The sequence below is a fragment of the Elephas maximus genome, chromosome 9 (assembly GCF_024166365.1).
Source record: "Elephas maximus indicus isolate mEleMax1 chromosome 9, mEleMax1 primary haplotype, whole genome shotgun sequence".
NCBI classification, from domain to species: domain Eukaryota; kingdom Metazoa; phylum Chordata; class Mammalia; order Proboscidea; family Elephantidae; genus Elephas; species Elephas maximus.
In genome coordinates, this window is record NC_064827.1 from 51282581 (window position 1) to 51310433 (window position 27853).

The window sequence follows — 27853 nt, forward strand, 5'->3', positions numbered from 1 at the left end:
GGAAGCTCCGCTCGGTCACCGCCCGCGGGTCAGGGGTGAGAGGTGGGAGGGCGCCGCGGGCCTCGGTGAGTAACTGCCGCGAGTTCTGCTCCCGGGCGGCGCGAGTTGAAGGAACCAGGTTAGATGACGGCTGAGGGCGCGACGGGACTGTGCGGGCCCTCGGGAATCTCCAGCCTCTGCGGTTTCGGGGCTCCTCTTCCCCAGGCTTGCAATTGGCAGCGCCGGTGGCAGGGTTCCTGGCCCCTCTCGAGTTGGATTGCGGCTCTAGTCGCTGCTCCTCTGTTTCCTCTCCACCTCAGGTCTATAGGCTCTGTGATGGCAGGGCGGCTGCTTAACGTAACCAAAGTGCTTTAGTATCCATTCCGCCTCCTTTGACCTCCGAAACCCTGCGGGTAAGGTAGGGCAGATGAAATTGTTATTCGCCTTCATTGAACTGAAGCTCTTGGAGAACTCACTCTTTGAAGGCAACAAGGCTCCCTGAGAGGTAGAATTGGGATTCGCTCCTGGGGATTCTAGCTTCCCTAGGTTTGCACAGAGTCGTGGGGAGAGAATTTGGAAGTAGGAGAGAAACTGCACACATAAAAAGGAGAGCTAGCATTTCTGAGTGCTTACTTCATGTCTGGCAGGGTGTTGAGTTCTTTCTGTAATTATATCACTCAATCCTTGTCATAAGCATAGGAAGAAACAAACCCAAACCCAGTGCTGTCGAGTCGATTCCGACTCATAGCGACCCTATAGGAAGTATATGCCGTTATTTTTAGTTTAGGAAACTGAGGCTCAGAGATGATAAATGACTTGTCCAGTATTAGTGACTTGCTAGACATCTCCCAGATCTCTTCAGCTCTTTGGTTCTTCCAACATCATACAGTTAATTTCCATCCTAAACAAACTGTACCTTTCTGATTTTGACATCTCGGGAAGTCAAAGGAAGTAAGGGATAACTTCCTGAAATTTTTTCTTGGTCTGTTCATCCTTTGCCTATTGTTTTACTTATCAGCAGTCTATTTAGAAATCTGTGGTCATATAATTCAGCCCTGACTCTTACTCCACAATTTACTTCTTTCCCAAGAGGAAATTAAAGATTGTGTTCCTTGGTCTGAAATCAACGGTTGTAGGTTAAAAGGCTGCCTGGAAAAATTGCTAATTTTTGCATCATAGGTGGTCTCTTTTTGGACGTTTTTAATTGCCTCTCTGCATATCTTACCACAGTTTCTGCTTTTTTTTTTTCCCCTCCAGGAAAGCAGCCGTCATCTTGTGCCAGGATGTCAGGAACTGGGAATAAAAGAGCAGCCGGAGAGCCTGGCACATCTGCGCCTCCAGAGAAGAAGACAGCTGTTGAGGATTCAGGGACCACCGTGGAAACAATTAAGCTAGGAGGTGTCTCTTCAACGGTATGTGGTGAAAATCCTAACTGTACTTTTCTAGTCAGTTGTGATCTGAAACTGAGAATTTATGGAAGAATACAGTGCCAGGTATAAGAGGAAGTAGAACACAGTTGTTAAGAGTGTGGTGAAGGGTGAGGGTCTGAAGCCAGACTGCCAGGGGTTAACTCTCAGCTCTCCCGCTTTTAAGCTGTGTGACCTTTTATTATCTTTCCTGTGCATCTGTATCCTTGTCTGTAAAATGTAATTACGATACCTACGTCACTAGGTTGTTGTGAGGATAAAATGAGAGTCCATGTAAAGGCTTACAGCATTGCCTTTGACAAAGTAAGTACTCCGTAAATGTGAACTATTAATAGTTATTATTGGGCTAAATAATATGAATATAATGGTAAGTGAAATAGCTATTATTTTTGCCCTTATGGACCTGACAATTTCATTAGATGGTTTTATTTTGCAAGCTCATTGTAATTTTATATATCCATTAGATGTCAGAAGCTAATGTTTTTGATATCAATCAGAGTTCTGTGTTTTGGGGCTCAGCCATGGGGATATGGTGTTAAGACACTTCAGGTTTGTATAGCTTACAAAACCACATCTATTTTCTGTTTGATTGTGAGGCTGAGGCTTAGAGAAGCTGATTTTGTTTTCAGAGTCAGGAAGAATACTAGGAACATTCGGAGCAAATTGTCACTGAAGTGCCATTTCTGAGGCCATCTGTGGATCAGCTACACCAAACTGCTGCCAGGGAGTGATTTTTGTCTTAGCATTGCCTCACGTCATGCACCCAAAGAACATTTATTCACTTGATGAATATAAATATTTATGGAGTATCTATTATTTGCCAGGCACTGTGCTTTACACTGAGGACAGCCCTGAACTTCAGTTTGTCAGGTGGTGCTATTATAATATAAGGGGATGCACTGTTAAGATGAGTTGGATATGTGCTGTGGGGCAGTTCTACTGTGTCCTACAGGGTTGCTATGAGTCAGGATCGACTCGACAGCAACGAGTTTGGTTTTGGTTTTGATGTGCTGTTTATTGTGGTAAGCAAGGCTCTAGGGAATCACGTAGCACCCAGGTTGGACGTCATCCAGAAGGCATTGAAGAGCCACTGAAAGATATTACGTGGGGAAGTGACATGCTCTGAGTTAGGTTTGGAGAATACATGTAGAGGAGGAAGGGTTATGAGCAGGAGTCCAGTTAGCAGGATGGTCCCCTTTTTGCCCTTCCCCTTGTTGCCCCACCTCTTCAAGGGTAGGAAGCTGGGGCATGATCCACTGATTCTGCCCTCATTGTTTGAAGGTTGCCCTTGGAGGCAGTAACTCATCTCCTTCAGGGTTCTGTGGTGAACCAGCTGAGATTGTAGGACTGAAAAACTGAGAGACTCCAACGTGTGGTTGAAGTGGTAACACTGGCAGTGTGAGTGGAGCTGTCCGCCACACATGTGCTGAAATCTGGTGGGCCGACAGGTCATATCATGAGGCACAAAAGTGTCTGCTACAGGAGGGTATTGTAGTGACCTTGATGATTGACTTGAACCCCATGTGGAGGTAGTGTTGACAGGATTTGCTGATGAATTGGACAAAGCATGTGAGGGAAAGGAGGCAAGATCACCTGAGGATTTTCAAGTAACAATTTCCAGTAAATGAGCTAGGGACCATATGAGAAGGGGAGATTTTAGGAAGATACGGAGGGTGAATCATGAGTTTGGTTTTGGGAATGTAAGTTTGAGATAGCTGTTAGACTTCTGAGTGGATAGCAGTTGGATATAGTAATCTGGAGTCTGGAAAGAAGTCTGGAAGTCATTATTTCATAGGTGATATTTAGATGCAAGAGACCAAGGTTTTTCCCTACAGAATGAGCATAGATAGAAAGAGGCTTGAGGACAGAGCTGTAGGGCTCTGCAACATTTTTACATCAAATAGATGAGAAGACACAGTAAAAGAGGGGCCAGTGAGGTAGGAGGAGAACAAGAGAGAGTGTGGTCCCGGAAGCCAAATGGAGAAAGTGTTTCAAGGAGTTGATCAGGTGCTGCTGATGGATGGAGTAAGGTGAGGACTAACACGATCATTAAATTTGGCAACGGAGAGTTCACCGGAGACGTAACAAGAACTGTACTGGTAGAGTGGTGAGGGTGGAAACCTCATTGCAATCAATGTAGGACAACATGAGAGGAGAGGAATTGGGGAAAAGAGTAGTACTGCTGTAAAGTAGAGCAAAGAAATGGGGCAGTAGCCAGACAGGAATGTGGGGCTGAGGGAAGATTTTTTGTTGATTTTTTAAGGTAGGAGATACTACAGCCTGTTCATCTGTTGATTGTAATGATTTGGTAGAAAGGATAAACTTGATGATGTGGCAGAAAGAGGAGACAGTTACTGGTGTGATATCCTTGAATGGGAGAGAGGGAATGTAATGTAATGTTCAAGTTCTTATCAGGCAGGAGTGAGGAAGGAGGGATATGGGTTCATACATAGGCTGGTAGCTGTGGCTGTGGAAGGTAGGTGTGGACGCTGTCTTCTGATTGCTTTTATTTTTTTTTCAGTGAAATCAGAATCAAGACTCGTCTGAGAGTGAGGATGAGGGAGGAAGTTTTGGAGGTTTGAAGAGACAGGAGAAGGTATGAAGTAGTCATCTTGAAGAGAGAATGGGCTAGAGAGATGTAGTAGGACTGCTGGGCAGCTCTGAGGGCCCACTTGAGGTTTGTGATCATGAGTTTAAAGTGAGACTAATCAGCACGGTGCTTTATTTGTTCCAGTTGCCGCCGTGCACATTTAGCTGCATGGTTGTCATCTTGGCATAGTTGGAGAGTTGGGTGTTACCAGAGTTGGAGGTTCTTATCAGAGAGATGTGATGAAGGAGCAAGGAAAGAGGTGGAGATATATAAAAGGGGTGATTATAATGACTCATCATGGAGTTTAAGATTGGTAAAGAAGGAAGTGAGAGGAATGAAGGTGAGACCAATGGATCGTCGAGCATGGTGGAATTGGGGAATTGTTGGAGTCTGGAAACTAAAGAGAAGTGATCGGGAAAAATAAGTGGTAGTTGTGGAGAATGGGGAACATGAAATTGTGTTGATAGAGAATGTGCAGGTACTGGTGAGAAGAAGAATACCTGGGAGTTGGTGAGTGAGGGAGGTAGAGGATAAGCTCCTTGGAGGAGAGGAGGTCAACAAATTGATAATCCTAGATGTTGGAAGGATCACTTTTGTGGGAATCGAAATTAGTAAGAATATAACAGGAGTAGTATTGGAGAAAGTAATATAAGCTAGGACGTGACCTACACATTTGTAGATGACTGAAACAAGGCAGGTGGCAGGTGGTACAGACCAGTGGCATGCATAGCAAAGCTAAAAGGTTTTAGGGAGGAGGGTGGCCTGTAAGTGCCAGTGGAGAACAAGGAGAACAACCAGTTGCTTTGAGGCACAGGGGCTCAGGGGGTGTGGGAGAGAACACCCACCACTTTAGAGGGTTTCAGGGTTCAGTTAAAGCAAGAAGGGAGGAAGGTGGTATTCAGAGAAAAGTTTGAGGATATAGTTTATCAATAGCCTTAATAAACTGGTACTGTTGGGAAGCTGTGGACTATTTTGATTTATCAAGGTTGTTTTAGCCAGAATGGAAGAAAGAAAAGTGAAACAAGAAATTGGTGCCCTAATAAATAATTCTCACCTTAAAGTATTCATTAATTCCTAGATGAAGTATGCACATAAGCCTTTCCACTTGTAGTTTCCAATGCCTGTGGTACCTCTTCCCCTTGTCCTAGGTCATTTAGACTTTTAGATGTCGAAGTTGATTCTCCAGAAGCCCTTCTCCATTTTCCACTCCTTAGCAGGCGTTCCTTGGAAACTCTATGGGGCAGTTCTACTCTGACCTGTAGGGTCGCTATAAGTCGGAATCGACTCGATGGCGCTGGGTGGTGTTTTTTAGCTTCACATGTCATGGCCTTTATTGTATTGTATTGAAATTTGCCTTTGTAAATGCATGCTTTTTCTCCTGCATTGGACGGTGGCCTCAGAGGGCAGACACTGCCGTTATCTTGTTAACTCTTATATCCCCTGTGTTTAACACAGTGCCGTACAATTACCCAAAAACCAAACCCAGTGCCGTCAAGTTGATTCTGACTCATAGCGACCCTGTACAATTAGAAGTCCTCAAATAGTTATTGCATTAATGAAATAAGACTGAAAAAGAACACCTAGAGAAATAGGGCGAAAACCAGTATAGTGGTATTCATATGAGCCAACAGAAGAAAGCATTTCAAGAGGAAAGGAGTGGTTAGTAATGTCACCTCCTGCACAGAGGTTAAATAAGGTCTGAAAATCGCTTGTGGATATAAAAGTAAGATGGGCTGCAGTGACTTTGAAAACTGTGCCAATGGATTGGTAGTGGCTGAAGCAACACTGCAGTGGATTAAAGAGCGAGTGGCAGGGTGAAAGCGATAGACCAATTCTGGTTGATGAATTTGGGGTCTTGTTGGGGAGAAGTCGAGAAGTGGCCAGAGGGGGACGTAGGGTTAGAGGAAAGGTTTTGTTTTACATTTTGGATTTTTTGTTGTTAGTTTTTAAAGCCAGAGATTTAAATGCTGATGAGAAGGAGCTAAGAGAGAGGTTAAAGATAGCGAGTGGGATGCAGAATTATTGATGGAGTGAGGTTTTTGCAGAAACAGATGAGAAGAAGATCCCGAGCATAGGTTGAGGTTTTAAGAATGTGCATCGGTTGGTAAGTTGTTCCCATGGGTCTAAGAGATGGGAAGTAGAACTTTCTCTCTGATGGATTCTATTTTCTCTTTAAAATAGAAAGCAAAGTCATTGGCTTAGTGGGATGTGAAAGGAGACAGGGGTTGGTAGAGTTTGATATTGTCTCTATGGAGATTGGTAGATAAATGACTTGTTAAACATTTCTGGACAAATTACAAGACCTATTCAAGTTAGGAAGTCATTTTGTAAAGGCCTCAGACTCCGTGGTGTATTGATCTTATCTAGTAGCTCTCAGCATCTTGGGTATAGGAGTGGAATGGTCAGATGTTGGGATTAATTCAGACTGGGATTTGTTCACAAAGGTAGAGTAAAAGAACTAAGGGTAGAGAAATGAGGATGCTGATAGGCAGGTGTTTGAGGAAATGTGCTATGAGGTATAGTCAAGATATGAAAGGAAGAGATAGAGGGGACTGAGAAGGAGTCAGGGAATTCATAATTCTGGAGGTCTAGATGAGGTCATATATTGGGAATAAGGAAAGATAAGGGTTTGTTCAAGGAGTGGGAAGTTGGAATTTAAGATTTCATATAATACAGAAGTCCAGAATGTGGCTTTTGAAACACATTGCTGAAGTGCAGTGGAGTTGTTAATCCAAGTTAAAGAATCCAAGACGCTGACAAGCCAGATGCTAGAGGATTAGATGGTTTGTCCTTGTAAATATTGAACCCACTGGGGATGATGGCAGGGATGGGCTAGAGAAGGAGCCAGGTGCCGAAGCCTTGAGTGAATGTAGAGCAGTGCTCAGGAGATGACAGTGGTGATTGGAGCGGAGGGTGATCTAGCTGGATGGTGGAGCCTCAAAGTAGCAGTACTTTGTGGATGTACATGTGAATAGAATAATGATGTGGGTGAGGGTGAAGTTCTAGTATATTTGTGGGTATCATTCTTTCCTCACATTATCGTACACCCTTTCCTTTATCCCTTGCGCACCCACTTCATATCTAATTATATTGCTATGAGTTTTTTTTTTTTTTAAAAAGAATAACATTATTCACAGGAAATACTAATGAAGTAATGTGATCTTGTTGAGTTTAACAGTGGATTTGTATGATTTCTTTGTGGAGACTAATAATGTTGGTTTCCTGGGGCAGGAGGAGTTAGACATTCGAACGCTGCAAACCAAAAATCGCAAGTTGGCAGAAATGCTGGATCAACGGCAGGCCATTGAAGATGAACTCCGTGAGCACATTGAAAAACTGGAACGACGACAGGCCACTGATGATGCCTCACTATTGATTGTCAACCGGTACTGGAGTCAGGTTAGCTAACTGCTCAGATTTTTATTTGAGCGTTTTAGTTCTATTTTAGTGCTCTCCTTACTTCCAAAGTTGTATCCTTTTGTTTTTTAAATAATTGTATCTACCCTTCTCCAGTTTGATGAAAACATCCGTATCATCCTTAAACGTTACGATCTGGAGCAGGGCTTGGGAGACCTACTCACAGAAAGAAAAGCCCTTGTTGTGCCTGAACCAGAACCAGACTCTGATAGCAATCAGGAACGTAAAGATGACCGAGAGAGAGGTGAGTGTTTGTGAAGAATTCTACCACCGCATGTCATCTGGGTTTTTGAAGTAGAGCTTTGCTTTGAGGCTGTCCATTGGAGGGGAAAAAATGGATTTTGATACTTCCAGTTTTATAATTTTGGCGGGCTTTTTTTTTCCCCCGTGTCCTCAGGGGAAGGGCAAGAGCCAGCTTTCTCTTTCCTTGCTACTTTGGCCAGCAGTTCCAGTGAAGAGATGGAATCTCAGCTGCAGGAGCGTGTAGAGTCTTCCCGCCGAGCTGTGTCTCAGATTGTGACTGTCTATGATAAATTGCAAGAAAAAGTGGAGCTCTTATCCCGGAAGCTAAATAGTGGAGGTAAGGCAAGAACCAGGAGATGGGGAAGAGAGGAGGAGGAAGAAGAACTCACCTTTGATACTGTGCTTGCTGATTTGTAGTACACGAGCCTACCTACTTACTTTTAATTAAATCTTTTGAATCCTAATATTCCGCATCACCAGTAATGCCTTTACTATGGTATGTTAATATCTTACGAGTGCTTCATATGGTATTTATGCTGAGCCACATGACAGTCCTGTAAGAAGTTGAGGAAAGATTTTATCAGCCCTCTTCTGGTACTCTTAGATTTCAAAGAATCAGTTTTTAATGTTCTTATGTTTTTTTCATTATCTAATATTTTCAAAAAGAGCTCAGGTTTAACAGTTGTTAGATGACCTCTGGGTTTAAAAAAATACAAAATAAAAAATATTATATGGATGGAGAAGTATTTGAAAGGAAAGTATTATTCGAAATAATTACGATATTATTCAGGGCTGAGCAGAGATTTAGATTTGTACAGTATTTGTGACACAGGAAGGTGTAGCTAAGTTGTATTTCTTTTAGTCATTTGTGATGTAAAATGCTGCTCAGATGCAAGTAAGTGTCCTGATTTTATGTTTTCAACAAATCATGGTCTATTTGCAATATCTTAATTTTTCTGATTACCATTAAGAAATAATATTGTTTGAAAGTAATAAGCTGAATGTAATGGAGGTTGGATCATTGGTGAACATGCAGGGATTGTATTACTCTAATTTTGTTTTTAAGGATACTGGGGTTAGATTATCAACAGAATTAAAAGAAGCAGCATGCAAAAGGCGTGTAAAAATTGTGCAGACAAAGTAATTGGGCCGATAAGGGATTCTTTTTGCTTTTTCATTAGTGTTTGGGTATTTGTGTATGATTAGAATAACACATACTTGTTTTAAAACATACAAATCAAAGTACATAAAAGTAGTCCATAAAAATCCTTCCGTCTCACTTGAGATAAACATCGTAAATAATTTGTTTCATGTCCTTCTGGACTTTTGTAGTCATACATCACATCTGCATATATATGGGTTCCCAACTAAACTGTCTCTTGGTGCACACCTTGGCTCACTCCTTCTTGTTTCTCCAGTTCCTAGCTCTGTACTTGGCATCAGTGAGTGCTTAAGTTATGCTGAATGAATGTGAGTTCTCCCAGACACCTAATGTAAACAGAGCCATGTGCTATCTCTTTCTCCCTTGGCTGTCCTTGAGTGGTTAGTTAGAAGATTCTGTTAAATTCTAGTGATGCAGGTAATACACTGTATACAGAGACTGTGTTAATGTTACATTGTTAAATTAATTTTAAATAAGTTCAAGTAAAATAATTGCTGTATTTAGAAAGGAACTAAAACTAGTAGTATACTAAACAGTACTTTAAATTATTCTTCTTGATGGCATGCATTTTAAGGTAGGGTTTAAGTTACACATTAAAAACATCAATTACATAAACCGAATGCTTTGGAGGCCAGAGTAGCAGGGGCGGGGGTTTGGGGACCGTGGTTTTAGGGGATGTCTAGGTCAGTTGGCATAATAAAATCTATTAAGAAAATATTCTGCACCCCACTTTGGTGAGTGGCGTCTGGGGTCTTAAATGCAGAATATTATCTGCATTACTAGCAAACAGCCATCTAAGATGCATCAATTGGTCTTAACACCCCTGGAGCAAAGGAGAATGAAGAACACCAAAGACACAAGGTATTATGAGCCCAAGAGGCAGAAAGGGCCACATAGACCAGAGACTACATCAGTCTGTGACCAGAAGAACTAGGTGGTGCCCAGCTACAAACAATGACTGCCCTGACAGGGAATACAACAGAGAATCCCTGATGGAGCAGGAGAGCAGTGGGATGCAGACCTCAAATTCTCATAAAAAACCATACTTAGTGTTCTAACTGAGACTAGAAGGATCCCAGAGGTCATGATCCCCAGACCTTCTGTTATCCCAAGACTAGAACCATTCTCAAAGCCAGCTCTTCAGACCGGGATTGGACTAGACTATAATAGAAAATGATACTGGTGAGGAGTGAGCTTCTTGGCTCAAGTAGACCCATGAGACTATGTGGGCAGCTTCTGTCTGCAGGGGACATGAGAAGGCAGAGGGTGACAGGAGCTGACTGAATGGACACAGGAATACAGGGTGGAGAGAAGGAGTGTGCTGTCTCATTAGGGAAAGAGCAACTAGGAGTATATAGCAAGGTGTGTATGAAATTTGTATGAGAGACTGACGTGATTTGTAAACTTAAAGCACAATAAAAATTAAAAAAAAATTATAAATTACTAAGCTATTATTTTTTTCATAGTACAGCAGTCAAAGCGATTGATTGCTAACCAAAAGGCTGGCAGTTTGAAACCACCCATCACTCCATGGGAGAAAGATGTGGCAGTTTGCTTCCATAGAGGTTTATAGCCTTAGAAACCCTATAGGGTCTCTCTGAGTCAGAATTCACTCGATGGCAGTAAGTTTTATTTTTTTTGGAAGCTGTTATTTATAACACAAAAGGCAACGCCATTGATAAGCAGAACATTCTAAGAGGTACAGGTATATAAGGTATGAATTGTAGTGTCAACTAGAAATTTTTTTGGAGTTCATTTTTCTCCTGTGTTTATTTGGTTCCTGATTCAAAAGACTTGAATTCACTAAACATTTATTAAGCTGTTCTCATTACTTAGGATATTGAAAAAAAAAAAAATTCAGACCCTAGTTCTTAACTTGGGTTATGCATCAGAATCACCTGGGGAGTTTTTTGGACAGACATTTTTTTGGCCCTGCTATGGAGACTCTGGGAGCTCTGGCCGTGCAATGGTAAAGTGTTTGGCTCCTAACCAAAAGGTTGGTGGTTCGAACTCCCCCAGCAGCTCTGAGGGAGGAAGACCTGGTGATCTACCCCTATAAAGATTATAACCAAGAAAATCCTATGGGGCAGTTCTACTCTGTCATACAGGTTCACTTTGAGTCAGAATAAACTTGCCAGTACCCAACAACAACAATAGCATATTTGATCTCCGTAACATGGAGATTCTGATTTAATAGGTATGGAATGGGTCCTAGGAAAGCGTTCAGTTTAAATTCCACAAGTGATTCTGCTGGGCAGTACTGGTGGAAGATCCCTGGTCCAGGTCCTGTTCTTCCTGACAGCTCTTTCTGAAGGGCAGGTAAATATCCTCAGGGTACCTGGTTTTATTTAATAACATTTGGAATTTGAGTTATAGTATTTGTGACTCTAATTTTAAACATATTAACTCTGTAAAATAGGTTCTCTAGATTTACCTACCTGCTTTGTAAATAGTCGACAGCACTGGGTTTTTGTTTGTAAATAGTCGATGGCACTGGGTTTTTTTTTGTAAATAGTAGGGTACATTTTATTTTTTGAGCTTCAGGATTGTCCCTAACGTAGTATTCTAGAATATAATAAGTGATTTTGTGTTCTTATCTTTATTCTTCATGATTTTATAGATGGTTATTTGAAGAAGAATATTTCTGCTCACCGATCCCCTTCTCTCTCCCAACAGAGAGATATGCTTTATGTTGGTAGTTGATAATAGAAATTTGTGATAGCCTTGTAAAATACAATTATATTGCTGTTTAGACTGACACTGATTAGAGATACCTCTGTCTTATCTGCAATCTAGAACAAAGTTTTCTGGGACTGTACCGTATATGAATAAAATTATAGACCCATTATTTCTGTTTTCCAGACATTTTGGCTTTATAGAAAGAGATGGGAGTTGGGTGACATAGGCTGTTTGTTTACAGAAGTGCAGAGTTGACTCATTTCTTTAAGAAAATCATCTAAACTCTGGGTATTTCATTTTGATCACATGAGGATAATAATAACCAGCCTACTTCATGGAGTTTTGAGGAAAAGGAAGTAAGCTAATATGTTAATGTGGGGTATACAATTTTAAAATTTTACACTATAGATAACTAAACTACAGTTCTTCTTCCTTAGATAATCTGATAGTAGAGGAAGCAGTGCAGGAGTTGAATTCCTTTCTCACACAAGAGAATATGCGGCTACAGGAATTGACAGACCTTCTTCAGGAGAAACACCGCACCATGTCACAGGAGGTACTTGACCAGAAAGCAGAGATGGCTCTTTCTGGTAGCTTATGGCAGGCTTCGACTCAGAATTCTGAGTGCTTCAAGGATTACCTTACTCTAGAAAGCCTGTTTTTACATTTAAGGGCATACAGAGCAGGGTAAAGTAGCAACCAGCTCTGAAGAATCAAAGTCTGAGGAAAGGTTAAGGGAAGAAAATAATTTAATGTTTCTCCTTTACTGTTGTTGTTGTTAGGTGCTGTTGAGTTAGTTCCGATGAAACACTGCCAAGTCCTGTACCATCCTCAAAATCGTTGCTGTGCTTGAGCCCGTCTTTGCAGCCACTGTGTCAGTCCGCCTCATTGAGAGTCTTCCTTTTTTTTGCTGACCCTCTACTTTACCAAGCATGATGTCCTTCTCCAGGGACTGGTCCCTCCTGGTAATATATCCAAAGTCTGTGAGATGAAGCCTCACTGTCCTTGATTCTAAGGAGCATTCTGGCTGTGCTTCTTCCAAGACAGATTTGTTCATTCTCCTGGCAGTCCATGGTGTATTCAGTGTTCTTTCCCAACACCATAATTCAATGCGCCAGTTCTTCATCAGTCTTCCTTATTCATTATCCAGCTTTCATGTGCATATGAGGTGATTGAAAACACCATGGCTTGGGTCAGGCGCATCTTAGTCCTTAAAGTGACATCTTTGCTTTTTAGCACTTTGAAGAGGTCTTTTGCAGCAGATTTGCCCAATGCAATGCATCCTTTGATTTCTTGACTGCTGTTTTCATGGGTGTTGATTGTGGATTCAAGTAAAATGAAATCCTTGACAGCTTTAATCTTTTCTCAGTTTATCATGATGTTGCTCATTGGTCCAGTTGTGAGGATTTTTGTTTTCTTTATGTTGAGCTGTAATCCATCCTGAAGACTGTTGTCTTTGATCTTCACCAGCAAGTGCTTCAAGTCCTCTTCACTTCACTAGGCCTCTGTTTGAACATACATTTGAGGATATTAGTCTTTAGGAAGAAGTAGCATCATGTGGGCTTTTAAAAAAACAGAACCAAAACCAAACCCCCAAATAATAAATTACTCCAGATAAAAAAGACCATGCACAATGTTACTGAGGAAAGAATTCGTAGAAATTTAACAGAGAATAAGTTAGTAGAAACTACTGCATAGATGATGGCCTAACAACTTGTGGGAAGTAGGTTTTCAATCCAAACTTGGGCACAAATAGTACCAAACTTTGCCAAGATTTGGGCATTTATTCATTCATTTAAAATGATTGCAATAAAGGGGTGATAGGCCTCCTAAGACTCATCTGACACTACTGACGATCATTTTGGTTTAGTTTAAAGGATGTGCTTCTGAGATTTGGCCTACTTAGTTTGGCCCCCCAACTCTCATGCTGATCAGTAAGTTAGTAGTTACCATTTACCTAGTGCCTCGCACTTAAACACATTATGGATGTTATCTCTAATGGTCAAACCACTACCATTTTATTGCTAAGGAAAAAAGTTCAAAGAGGTTGAGTGACTAGTCCAAAAGCACCCAACCAGAAGGTGATCGAGCTGTGGTTTGCATGCAGTTCCTTTTTAGCTTCAAAGCCCATGTTTCTTATTATACCCGTGCTTCCCAAACTCCAGTGCCAAGGTCCGTGCTGGGCTGGTTGCATGAAGATCATCCTGGGAGTTTGCTGATGAATGTAGAGTCTCATCAACCTTCAAAAGGGTTCGAATATAGCGGCACTTATTAAAAAAATTGGGGCATGGTAAGAAAATAGAACAATCTTCTGTCACGTTTTAAGGCATAAAATAGTTGCTACCAAGGTGGAAAGCGCTTCCTTTTCCGGCCCTTTCCTAAATCTCAGCATTACTAAGCTAAAGAGACATGTCGTTTTGGTCAGTGGGACTGATGTCCAAGATAACTCTCATGGCTGAGTGTTGATGCTGCCTGTCATCTGGGAGCTCAGCTTAGTTGTTCACTGGAACACCAGCATGTGGCCTCCCTGGCATGGCATTCTCGGAGAAGTCGGACTTCTAACATGGTGGCTGGTTTCTCCCAGAGAATGAGAGTCCCAAGAGCACCAGGCAGAGCCTGCCTGGCCTTTCTGATACAGACTCAGAAGTTATGTAGTGTCATTTCTAATGGGTCACTAAAGATGACCCACATTCAAGAGGCAGGGTCTTCAATTTTGGGACTGTGTTTTAAAACTATCACAAAGGGTATATATAGATTAATGGGAACGTAGGAGCCCTGGTGGCGAAGTGGTTAAGAGCTCAGGCTGCTAACCAAAAGGTCGGCAGTTTGAACCCACCAGCCGCTCCTTGGAAACCCTATGGGGCAGTTCTACTCTGTCCTTTAGGGTTGCTATCAGTCGGAAGTGACTTGACGGCACAGAACAACAACAACAATAATATGAACATGTAACAATTTTATAATTATAAAATACTAAATTGCTTTAGTTGGTGTATAGCTCCTAAATAAACAAAACAACAAAGGTTTTAAAATACCTTTGTGGTATCTGATTCTAGATTGCTCTAGGATCGACTTAAAAAAGAGAATGGACGTTTTCCATTTGTTCTATATGGAATATCATTTGTGGGAATGTGGGGAATGGAAGCTGGAGGTAAAGACAGCTGTTTTTTCTTAATGTACATTTGAATTTTTATCTTCTAAAATATTTATCTGGTAAAATGAAGAGATTATCTTCTAACCAAAACCCAAAAACACAGTGCCGTCGAGTCGATTCAGACTCATAGCGACCCTATAGGACAGAGTAGAACTGCCCCATAGAGTTTCCAAGGAGCACCTGGCAGATTCAAACTGCCGACCCTTTGGTTAGCAGCCCTAGCACTTAACTGCTATGCCACCAGGGTTTCCGGATTATCTTCTCTCTCTTAGAGACAGATTATCTTCTGTCTCTTAAAAAATATACTTTTTCTGGTGGTTTGTGGTCTATCTAAGGAAATGGTGTTTTTCAGAGGTAGAAAATTTATTGAACCTTATGTCATCTTTTCCTTGTGGGAGAGTTATTGTAGACTTCTACAGTTTTCATGATTGAAGCTGACCCAGAACTTTTAAAAGAATCTGTGATTTCATTTTTGTAGAGGGTGAAGCATCTTCGGTTTAAATCTTTTCTGTAATAATGCATAAGCAGGGGTTAATTTTGTGGGATTCCTTTTCTAACTTGGTCTTTTTTCTCTAAAATTTTTTTGAATGTTTGTCTTCGGGATGTAGTTCTCCAAGTTGCAGAGTAAAGTGGAGATGGCTGAGTCAAGAGTGTCTGTCCTGGAGTCCATGATTGATGACTTGCAGTGGGATATTGACAAAATTCGAAAGAGGGAACAGCGACTCAACCGACACTTAGCAGAAGTCCTAGAACGAGTGAGTGCTATTTTATTCATAGTTTAGAAGCTAGAGTCATTTTAAGGAGGTTCCCCAGATAGTGTAAACTTAGCTAGTGGTGCCTGGGGGCAAAATTGAGTTCTTTAAAAGTGCTATGGTTATAAGACTAAAATCTTAAGGTCTCTCACTAAAGAATCTTGTTTTTCACTGTAGGTGAATTCAAAAGGTTATAAGGTGTATGGCGCTGGGAGCAGCCTCTATGGTGGCACAATCACTATCAATGCCCGGAAGGTAAAATCGGTGATTCACGCAGGAAATGTTTTTGGAGCCTGCTGTCAGGCACTGGGCTAGGAATTTAGGATTTTGTTCTCAAGTGGCCAGGTGGGATTTTGCAGAAGAGTGAATCAGTGGAGACTGGAAGCTTAGAAATGGGAATGGTTTGAGAACTATTTTTCTTTATTCTCATTTCACTATTCCTTCTCTCCAGTTTGAGGAAATGAACGCCGAGCTTGAGGAGAACAAAGAATTGGCTCAGAACCGTCACTGTGAGCTGGAGAAACTTCGGCAGGACTTAGAGGAGGTCACCACGCAAAATGAGAAGCTGAAGGTAGAAGAAGCATCTCTGAGGGGTGGTAAAATCAGACTTTTAGCTGACTTACTCACATGCATACTTATGAACCTTTGTAATTTATGAGGGAAAAGAAAAGTGTAAGTTTTGTTTCTGTATCTTTTTATTTATAGTATGTTTACTTAATTGTACTCTGCCTTGTTCCAAAAAGGATTTAAAGCAACTCACAGAGATACACAGAATAAATCAAGGCACTCTAACTTAGGAGTTGTTGAGAAAAATGAGGAGTAGGGCTAACTAGGTTGAGGATCCAAAATGGATTGAAAAAAACGGGTCCTGCCTGCAAGATACATGCAAGGAGCACGTATGTACGTACTGTGGGAGGGTAGGCTGCTCATATGGCAGTAATTGCCGCAGATTTCTAGCTGTCAAAACAGAAAGAAACGTGATAGTGATCTTGTTAGTTTTCAAACATCCCCAACATAATTTTCCCTTCTCAGGTTCTTGGGAGAAAGGGGAATTCTGGGAGTCTCCTCCTCCTTGTTTTAAACATAGCTGTCTGTCTTTTATAATTTGATTTGTTTTCAGGTAAATATATGAATAAAGATGTTTGAACTGAAGAAACAAAACAAAAAACCTGGATTAATTAAAGAGTTTGAATAATTTAAGCAAACAGTCGCTTAGGAGAAGCATGACTTTTCAACATAATGTTAAAAATATTTTTCTTTGTGACTGTTAATAAAGAGAACATGTTAGGGGCCAGAGCCCTCCACTGTGTTCTTAAAATAAACATCTTGACAATTTCATAGGGTTCGTCTAGTGTGCTTGGGTCTAGGTTGACAGCATAATGCAAAAACATATAAATTAAAATAATTCTTGAGGGAAGAGTACTGTGTATCCAGGTATTGCCTGTGGGTGCTCAGATTTTATCTAGGATAGATTTTATGTAACAAGAGGAATGGGTAGATACACCTCAGATGGTCCTTCGTAAAGATGGTTTCAATTGTGCAGGACATCAGTGAGTTCAAGATTTTATTAGTATCTGGGGCACTGATGCTAAATTCTGTTCTTTTTTTTCTTTGGGCCTTCCTAAGGTGGAATTACGGAGTGCAGTGGAGGAAGTGGTTAAGGAGACTCCGGAATACCGCTGCATGCAGTCACAGTTCTCCGTCCTGTACAATGAGAGCCTGCAGTTGAAAGCACACTTGGATGAGGCTCGGACCCTGCTTCATGGCACCAGGGGCACCCACCAGCGTCAGGTTGAGCTCATTGAGGTAACACCCTTACTTTGTCTTCTGTATATAAGCATTTCTGACTCATAAATTATACTCTCTTATGCTCAAGTTTCTCTCTCATTCATTCAGCAAACATTTACAGAGTGGTCGTGTATCTTTACTTTGCTAGATGCTGGAGATACAAAGATGAGACAACAGAGTTTCTGACCTCAAGGATCTTATAGTCTAGTGGGGAGAAAAGTATCCCTTAAAGTACAGTGTGGTATAATGGAGGCACTGCACAAGGTACCGTGATGAAGGAGATAGAGCATCTCATTTAACTGTGGAGGCTTCCTGGTTTAACTGTGGAACCCTCCTGATTCCATGTGAGGACGTGAAATGAGAGTTTTAAGAATAAAAAGTTTACTGGAAGCCAGAAATAGGGGAAGGGCATTCGCAGCAGTGAGAACAGTGTGTATAAAAATGTGAGAGAGCACGGCAAGTGCTGTAGTATGGCTGAAGCCTTAGGCATATGAGGAGAAGGTTGGGTACACACTGCATCACTACGTACCATTATAGCACGTAATGACATATGTAGATAATTTTTTTTAGAGGCAGAAACTGTTTTATTCATACATTCACTTCTGTGTTTCTCATAGTCCTTAAGGTAATGCTTTATAGTAGGTCTTGTAACAGATCTCTTTGAATAGTAGAATTTGATGTATCTTACTTTATGTGTGTTTATGTACTATTCGTGTGGTTTAGTTCTCCATCTAAATTGTAACATTCTCAGAGTTAGGGTCCATTTCCTTTATTTATTCAGTATCCCGCCAGTTCCCAGTTCAGTGTTTTGTAGCTGGCCATTGCTCATTCAGTATTGATTGAATTAGAACATTGCAAAATAATTCCTTCTTTTCTTGGGATTTTTTTTTTTTCTGTTCCCAGTTCATATAGATCAAATTTAGAAACAGAATAATAGAATATGATGATATTTCCATATTTTGATAAGAATTTCTGATTGGTTCCTTTTTCTATGTGTAGCGAGATGAGGTTAGTCTTCACAAGAAATTGAGGACTGAAGTGATCCAGCTCGAAGATACCCTGGCCCAGGTCCGCAAGGAGTATGAAATGCTGAGGATAGAATTTGAGCAGACGCTCGCTGCCAACGAACAAGCAGGTATAATTATTCTCACTCCACCCTGCAGTGGTCTGCTGTGAATGCCTACCTTGGAAGATATAATGTAGTCACGAGGATTTGTTAGTATTCACTGGAGCTCAGAAGTCCTAAAGCACCTTAAATCAAATCCTGTTACTGATTTTGGTTCACAGCCTGGGTGTTTGTTTTTTAACTCAAGTTGACCAGTTTTATTTTCATCTCCTGAGAAGGAATCTTTCTGGGTAATTCTCCCTATTTCTTAGAGGTTCCTGATGTGTTCCGCACTTTCTCTCCTTGTGCCTTTGCCCATATCACAGTTCCTCATAACATTGCTGTTGCTGTATTTAAGGCCCTATAAATCGAGAGATGCGCCACCTCATCAGTAGCCTCCAGAATCACAATCACCAGCTGAAGGGGGAGGTCCTACGATACAAGCGGAAATTGAGAGAAGCCCAGTCTGATTTGAACAAGGTACCAGGAAGGGTAGAATTAGTATTATTTGTATTTAAGTTTTCAGAGTTATTTTAGAGTAAGGAAAGCATTGTGGTTACCGTAAGCTATGTGCATCTCCTCTTTCTTTGTCCTCCCAGACACGGCTACGCAGCGGCAGTGCACTTCTGCAGTCTCAGTCGAGTACTGAGGACCCTAAGGATGAGCCTGCAGAGTTGAAACAGGATCCTGAGGACTTATCAACACAGTCCTCAGCATCAAAGTCATCACAGGAGGAAGTCAACGAAGTTAAGTCCAAACGGGATGAAGAAGAACGCGAACGAGAACGGAGGGAGAAAGAGAGGGAGCGAGAAAAAGAAAGAGAACGGGAGAAGGAAAAGGAGAGAGAACGAGAGAAGCAAAAACTAAAAGAGTCAGAAAAAGAAAGAGATTCTGCCAAGGAGAAAGAAAAGGGGAAACATGATGATGGAAGGAAAAAGGAAGCAGAAATTATCAAACAATTGAAGATTGAACTCAAGTAAGAACAACGTTTAGAATAACTGTTTCTCACTCAAAAGCTAAGATTAGGACATCATGCATGAATTGTTTGGTTGATGGCAGGGCATCTGATGATTGTAATATTTTGAGTATAATGTACAATTAATGTGGCCTCAGCTTTTGATCAGGTGTACAGCCAAAGTGGCCTGCATGGCTAAGGTGTGGCCTGGTTCAGGATCAGGTATCAATAAACCCTGTGGCTGTAGCCTTATTCTTCATGAATCCAAATTAAAGGAAGGGGTGTCATAATTGGAAGTAACATTCATGAGAATTATTGGAAATTAATTACTGCTACTTTCTGGATTTGGGCAGATTACTGGCATTAACTATAATTTGATTATACTGGGTGGAATGTGTATCACTGTAATTTGAACAGTACGTGATCTGTTTGCCTGAAAGTTAGCTTGTGTATATGCCAGGTCATTTTAAAAGATGTTTTAGGTTTACTCCTATAGGCTTTGAAGCAGTACCTTTGTCATAACCTCACATGTTGTCCCTTCTAATGGGTAACCAGTAACTTCTCTGATAGCAGTGGTTAAGCTCGATACTTCTTGCTGTCCATTTTTCATGGTTTTCTCTTTTTGATCTTCGAATTTAGGGTACTACTGTGTTTAAAACACCTGAACTCTTTTTGTATATACAAGTATGGATAAGAGGTTTGATAATTTAGTACAAGATGAAGTTTTCATCTTCAGCTGATCATTAATCCTTCAGCTATCAAATCTAGGATTAGTAGTATAATTTTAAACTTTTAAATGTCTCCTCTTTTTTTTCCTTCCTTTTGATCTCTTTTTCAAGCATGGTATCAGAATCATCTGTATGATGATTTGTTTGAAATAGATACCTGGCCCCTATCCCAGACCTGGAGCCCTGGAGCCCTGGAGGTGCAGTGGTTAAGAGTTTGGCTGCTAACCAAAAAGTCAGCAGTTTGCATCCAGCCACTTGTTGGAAACACTATGGGGCAGTTGCTATGAGTTGGAATCGACTTGCTGGCAACGGGTTTGGTTTTTTGATCCCAGACTTACTGAATCTCAGTTTTTAACACTGAGGCCCCAGAAATTTGCTTGCTTATTACAGTGATTTTTTTTTTTTTTTTATAACTCTGTTGGAGAATTTTATTTAAAGGGAGAAATAATTCATTAATATAATTTAATCTTCTATACTTTTTGAGTATATCCAGAAGTTTCTTGATAGGTCTGTGCAAAAATTTTGTCTTTTAGATGTGTGATATAAAGTGTAAAATAAAATTGTTTTAACGTATTCTGCTTGATTCACAATTTCCTTGCTCTGATGCCCTTTGTTTTCTCATTATGCCATTCCTTCCCCTCTATCATCCTCTACCCTCCTCCCCACCCCCCGCCGCCCATCATAGGAAGGCACAGGAGAGCCAGAAGGAAATGAAACTATTACTAGATATGTACCGCTCTGCCCCAAAGGAACAGAGGGACAAAGTTCAACTGATGGCAGCTGAGAAGAAGTCTAAGGCAGAGGTAGTCTAGTCTAGTTTTACCTGTCATTCTGGTTAAAATCTTCACTTGTGGGATTTTCTTTTACTTCTGAAGGTTATAGTGTCTTTAACTTCGAAGTTAGTATTTAACTCAGCAACATTTTCTACTCCTTCAGAGACCACTAAATTAGAGATTTTCAGATTCTCTGTAAGGAGGTAAGGTATATTAGAATTACTGGGGATAGGAATAGCTTTGTCAAAGCTTTTATTACCCCTTCTTCTCATATAAATCCTTGCTATAGTGATTCTTTTTTTCTGATTACTTATGGGAAGAATGTCTCATAATCTTAAAAAATATGGGGCCTAGAGGAAAAAGGGCAAGAGCCACTATCCTAAAGGAAGGTGTATGTGTACTCCTCAAAAATGTTGCTGGTGGAGGCATGTGTTGTTGGAATGCAGTGATGTTAAAACAGTGTTGTCGTGTGCTGTATGTATATCATTTAGTCCTTTGTTCTGTAGTTTTGTAAAGGTTCTTTTGGTGTGTGGGCCCTCCACTTGTGCACAGTATTAATTTTTAATATTGTAATATAACTTATTCTTCATTTTTGTGTGATTGCTTTCCTCCTCTAGTTGGAAGATCTGAGGCAAAGACTCAAGGATCTGGAGGATAAGGAGAAAAAAGAGAACAAGAAAATGGCTGATGAGGATGCTTTGAGGAAGATCCGGGCGGTAGAGGAGCAGATAGAATACCTGCAGAAGAAGCTGGCCATGGCCAAGCAGGTGGGCACACTTTCTTCATTTGACTGGCTCTTTAAATAAATGTTACTTGACGAGAGGAAGTCATTGCCAGTGAAATTTGCTCTTTCATTCCAGTCTTTTTTTTTTTTTTTTAATATTTTTTCTCTTATGTATTTTCTTATTCATTTGCTTACATTGAAATTCTCACCTATCTGTTATTTTGTTTCATGATTTTTGTGAGGCAGAAAGTTTACCTTTTTTTTCAAATGGATAGCCAGTTGTTCAAACATTGTTTATTGAGGAATCTGTCCTTTCCCTGCTGATCTGAAAGCAGGGGATAGTGTGAATATAAAATGGGAAAAATATGTATATAAAATTTTATACACTTTATGATTATAAGTAGATGAAACCAAGAGAACTATGCCCTAAGTAAAAAATTATAAATAAATAACCAGCATGTTAACTATAGGAGGAAATTTTCTTCTTATAATAAACATGTGTATCTTAATTTTTAAGTGCCAGTTAATTTTATTAACGTTCAATAATAAAGATACCAAAAATGGTTAGAAAAAGCACATGCAGTGAAACCGTGAGTCGGGACTCGACAGGACTGCATTGTTTTCCCAGGTCTTGCGAGTTTTCCACCTTTGACAGGGTACAGTCACCACTTACCTGTCACTCTCTATTTAGTGGAAAATATTTGAGTTTTTCTCCTCTGGCAGGTTTCTGCCTTATACAGCTTCCGTCTTTCACAGGTTTCATGATACATGCTCGCTGTTAGGAATACCTTTACTGTTCCTAAGAAATACCATAATGATAATGAGATGAAGAAGTTTTCTGCTGACTTGATCATTAAGTACCTTGAAAAGAGGAACTTCACTAGGTTCTGTCCATATTCTTTTTTAAAAAATGATATTTTGGCTCTTCTTAAATTTGTTGATTGCCCCTTTGTTTAAAAAAAAAGTCAGGAAATGTACTACCACAGTTTCTAGAACAAGTGGAAGGAAAGAAAGACATACTGTGTTATTGTATAGCACAAACTCACTATCTTAAAAATGTTAGTTCTCCCTAAGTTAATGTGCAAATTTAATGCAAACCCAATAAAAATACTGATTTCCTTTTGTTTTTGTTTATTTTGGTACTAGACAAACTGAATTTAAATTACATATGGAAAAGTAAGCAAAAACAGCTAGGAAAACTGGAAGAGAAGACCAGTAGTAGTGGGGAGGGAGGGGATTCCAAAAGTTTCAGTAAATACAATAGCATGGAACTAGTAGACTATTGGAAGCCCTGGTGGCGTAGTGGTTAAATGCTACAGCTGCTAACCAAAAAGCTGGCAGTTCGAATCCACTAGGCACTCCCTGAAAACTCTATGAGGCAGTTCTGCTCTGTTCTACAGGGTTACTATGAGTCAGAATTGACTCGAAGGCAATGGGTTTTTTGGAGTAGACTATTAGAACTGAATAGAAAGTCTAGAAATAGACCAGGGTACATATAAGTACTGTAATATATGATTTAATTTTAAATTAGTGGGGAAAAAGATTATTACATGTGATGGGGCAAAAATATTATTGGAAAAATATTGGATGCATACTTGAACACTTAATACTTAGGATAATTTCCAAATAGATCATAGATACAGTATTAAAAAAGCGAATCCATAAAAGAGCTAGAAGAAACATAGGTAAATCCCTTTATAAATTTGGAGTGGAGAAGACCTTTCTAACAATTAGTAAAAGGCTAGAAAACATGAAAGAAAAGATTGATAATTTTGTCTTACGGAAAACAAAACAAAACAACTTCTGCATGGCAAAAATCGTTACCAAAGCCAAAAGAAAATATAAACAGGAAAAATATTTTTAACTCATGTCATAAAAGGACTTAACTTTCTAATATATGAAAAAGCTACAAACATTGATAGTGTGGAAAACCCCACAACCCAATAGAAATACAGGCAAGGGAGATGAATAGTTCACAGAAAAGAATACAAATGACTCTTAAACATGAAAAGATGCTCCGACAAATGTAAATTAAGGCTATTGTTAGCTAACCATTCTTTACCTATCAGTTTGTTATGAAACTGGATTTTTGCAATACTACTGGAAAGGTTGTAGATTGAATTCAGTATTATAATTGTGGAAAACTGTGAGAAGAAGTGAGGTTTTATGATACAAGTTCTCTTAACGAGCATCACTCTATCAGTTTGTAGATTAAACTTTGTGTAATTTTTGCCTGCTTTAATTGATTCTGAGTATGGATCAGCTACTGAGTATCAGACCCATAATCAGTGTCAGTAGCTTCAGATAACAGGGCTTTTTCTGTATTGCTAGGGCTAACTTAGTGACAAAACCAAACTTCTTAAAACTAAGTTTCTCCCTGTTACTAACCCAAGCCAAACCCACTGTCGTTGATTTCGCCCAAAGCGCCCCTACAGGATACCCTTTGGATTTCCAAGGCTGCAAGTCTTTATGGAAGCAGACTGCCACAGCAGAGCAGAGCAGTTGGTGGGTTTGAACTGCCAGCCTTTTGGTTAGCAGCCGAGTGCTTAACCACTGTGCCACCAGGGCTCCTGTTATCTCAATGAACAGTGGAAAGTTTAGTTTCCTGTGCTCATTTCTTTGGACTTAGAAATGAGTTAGTCTTTTTTTAGGCATGCCTGACCAGTCCAGTGCTATTGAAATAAAGGTTTTTCTTCCTTATGTTAGGAGGAAGAAGCTCTCCTGTCTGAGATGGATGTCACAGGGCAGGCCTTTGAAGACATGCAGGAACAAAATATCCGTTTGATGCAGCAGTTGCGAGAGAAGGATGACGCAAATTTCAAGCTCATGTCAGAACGTATCAAGTCCAATCAGATTCACAAATTGCTTAAAGAGGAGAAGGAGGAGCTAGCAGATCAGGTTTTGACTCTGAAGACTCAGGTAATTAGGATGAATAGAACATTGCATTCTGTTCAGTCAGAGTACTTTCTGCAGGAAGATACATGTATAAAAGAATGATGACTGTGGCATTACTTGTAATAGGAGGAAAAACATGGAAAATAAAACAATCATCGTTAAATAAATCATGCATCCCTACAAAGGACTGCAGTGTAGCTGTTAAAACTATATATCTGTTAATATGGAAAAAATGTCTAAAACATCATTAAGTGATTTATTTTATGACTCCTTTTGTGTTTAAAAAAAAAAAGATAAGGTGTGTGTGTATTTGTGTGCACAGACTATGTATTTAGAAAATTTCTGGAAGGCTCTGTGAGAAACTATAAGAGTGATTACCTAGCAACCACAGGATGTTGGGATGGGAGTTTGTGGGTTGGTGTATGATTTTACTTTTTTACTCTTTAATATTGTTTGATTCTACTTTGTACATATATTTCAAGAAAAAGTACTTTTTTTAAAGACCTCTAGCCATTCTGAAAGAGATGCACCTAGACTTTTATTGGAGCTATAACTTGCAGGCCATTTGTTCTACTGTGAACTGCCAGGCTTTGAAGGTTCACATAGTGCGAGAAGAGAAACATCTGTATGTAATTTCCTCGATTCTTGGCAATCTTTACGGTGGTTTCCCAGACTCTTATTTGAATCTTCAGCAGTGTTTTATATTGAAAGTGAAGCTTCTAATTATTGTAGCTTGCATGTATTTTGAAGAGTTCGTGGGTAAAATCAGTAATAGTTTGAGATTTCTAACATACTCTATTTTGTGGGCCTATGAATTAACAGAGCGTAGTCAGTTTTATTTTTTTCTTATTTCCTGTTTATGTTAGAGTCTGATTTTTCCTTCCAAGGTCGATGCGCAATTACAGGTAGTAAGAAAACTGGAAGAGAAGGAGCATCTGCTGCAGAGCAACATTGGCACGGGGGAGAAGGAGCTGGGTCTTAGGACCCAAGCCTTGGAGATGAATAAGCGTAAGGTACGATTGATTGCTGTGTGATCTGAAGAGGTGGTTTCTTTCAGTATAACACTTATTACCTTTTGTTCTTGGTCTTGGATTAACATTTTGCCCCATTGGAAATACAGATGATGAGATGATGTTGTTGGTACATCCCCCACAGGCAATGGAAGCAGCCCAGCTTGCAGATGACCTCAAAGCACAACTGGAGTTGGCTCAGAAGAAGCTACATGATTTTCAGGATGAGATCGTGGAGAATAGTGTCACCAAAGAAAAGGACATGTTCAATTTCAAACGCGCCCAGGCAAGAGCAATTGTCTTTCCTTTCATTTTACCTTTTAGGTGTTTGCTGAGCTTTGAAGTGATCTATAATATGAAAGAGTCCGTGTAATATATGTCATCTGTTAGACTGTAAGTTTCTTGAGGGAAAAGATAGAGTATGTTTTCTTCACTGCTGTATCCCCCAAACCCGTCATGGTGCCTAGCACCTTGTAGGCATGAAATTTTATTAAATGAATGAGTTGGTGAATTATTAAAGAAGTAGCAGCATAATAAGTTTGGAGGATTTTAGTGTTCTCCTATAATTTATTTTTCGAATGTCACCTATTTCCCATGTTGCCTTTTAATCCTTATCCATAAGTCTATAAATTATTTTAACCCAGTGTACCTTTAGCTTAAAATAAAATGGCCTATGAGATTTTTACCTTTTTTTTTTTTTTTTAAATTCTACCCGTCTGAACTCTTAAGACTGTATTTTCATAGGACTGAACTGGCAGTAGTTAGATACAGCTCTAGTTCTGGGATATGATCACGGTTGCCTGTTCTCAAACAAAGTGTCTTGCCATTTGCAGTTCTCCACATTTCTTAAGGATAGTTGGACACGAAAGGACAGAAAGTTCAAGTTGCAGCAGTTATTTTTCTCAAAAATGGCAGGTGTGAGGAAGTATGTCTAATGGGTATGCTTTTCTACCACAGGAGGACATCTCTAGACTTCGAAGGAAGCTGGAGACCACAAAGAAACCAGACAATGTGCCCAAATGTGACGAAATTCTGATGGAGGAGATTAAGGATTACAAGGTTAGAAAAACCGCCTTAGTGATTTCCTTGTGTTGTTTGTCAAGGCCTGAAATGGCCTACTAAGAAACTGGGAGAATAAATACTGGACTTTTTTTTTACCTGTAGGTAATCGGAGAATGGTTTGTTTTGGGGGGAAAGAAAGTGGTACTCTTGTCTTAGGTCTTTGTCGGGGTTTTCTTCTAGTTATTGTTGTTTGTTTACGTACATGTGAGAGTCATTGGATCATAAACTTAAGGTTGCTCAGACTCTGACCATTTATCTTTTTTAGGCACGCCTGACCTGTCCGTGTTGCAACATGCGTAAAAAGGATGCTGTACTTACTAAGTGTTTTCATGTTTTCTGCTTTGAGTGTGTGAAAACTCGCTATGACACCCGACAGCGTAAATGTCCCAAGTGTAATGCTGCTTTTGGTGCCAATGATTTCCATCGCATCTACATTGGTTGATCCAAGTCAAGAGAAGAAGAGAGGCTGGCTGGACAGGCACTTATTCATTAACTACCAAACCTCTACCTCTTTTCTCCTTGACTGTCACCTACAGGGCAGTTTGTCAACCATCTTTACTCCACAGACTTTACCTGCAGAGTCTCCTCTCTAATAGCTAGATGACTGTAGAGGAGAGGACTGGTAAATGCAAGTCTTGGCTTTAGGATGAATTAGAAACAAACAACTCTTATTTGTCTTCCCTACCAGCTTTGTTTATTTCCTGCCTTTACACTCTTGGACATTTTCTTCTTTGGGCCCACTGTATAATCCTGGATTGTTCATTCCTCCTGAAGAAGTCAGGTTTGTGTTTTTGACTTGGAAAAGGGGGCAAAGAAGAGTGGGAACACATGGCTGTTTTGGGGAGTGATGCTTTAGAAATAAGCTATCTGTGGGTACAACCTTTTCTTGATTTGGGTAGTAAACTTTTTGTAAACTTGGATTATAAAATGGTGTAATTGTGCTACTCTTTCCTGGATGGTTTGAGGCCTTAATGAAATTACGTCCAGGATGATTTCCCTTTTGCTAGCAGAGTAACTTGTTAAGATCAGCTGGCTTTCTTGTTAAAGTTTAAGTTCTGAATGTTCTACTAATTAAAGTCTTTAAGTTTCTTGAGGCCAGAATAGTCTCAAATAATATAGCTCTTTTTATCTTCTAATGAAATCAAGATTGGAAAGGATGGGGAACAGGGCTGAGATGGTGAAGACATTTTCTGGGCACTCTGGAACTCCGTACAGAGAGACTTTGGTGAGCCACAAATTGGACTCATTCTCCTCCCGACAGAGATTGTTCCAGAAGATCCTCTGTAATGTTTCTGTAGGACTTTATATTTTACAAGCTTCAATTAAAGCAGGATTCAGTTTGCTTTTGTGTTTGTGATTCTTTTTTTTAATGCCTTTGAAACTTTTATCTTTGTAATTTTTAGTTGATTTTAC

The 27853-nt window shown here is 40.0% G+C and overlaps 1 protein-coding gene across 3 annotated transcripts; it reads left to right on the top strand.

The window, feature by feature from the left end:
- On the top strand, nt 1-27782 carry RNF20 (ring finger protein 20). 3 transcript variants are annotated; one of them, XM_049896071.1, is made up of 20 exons: nt 1-65; nt 1237-1391; nt 7228-7395; nt 7510-7657; nt 7811-7993; nt 11935-12053; nt 15257-15403; nt 15578-15655; nt 15852-15971; nt 17027-17206; nt 18188-18323; nt 18652-18773; nt 18893-19269; nt 20662-20779; nt 21367-21516; nt 24180-24392; nt 25256-25381; nt 25524-25664; nt 26336-26437; nt 26706-27782. In XM_049896071.1, the coding sequence occupies exons 2-20, from the start codon at nt 1263-1265 to the stop codon at nt 26880-26882; spliced, it is 2934 nt and encodes a 977-aa protein (XP_049752028.1). In that variant the 5' UTR covers nt 1-65; nt 1237-1262; the 3' UTR covers nt 26883-27782. The 3 variants fall into 3 exon arrangements, with proteins under 3 accessions (XP_049752028.1, XP_049752027.1, XP_049752029.1); XM_049896070.1 differs by having other exon boundaries at nt 11-118; XM_049896072.1 differs by lacking the exon at nt 1-65 and adding an exon at nt 3928-4002 and having other exon boundaries at nt 1302-1391.
- Nucleotides 27783-27853: the final 71 nt, after the last annotated feature.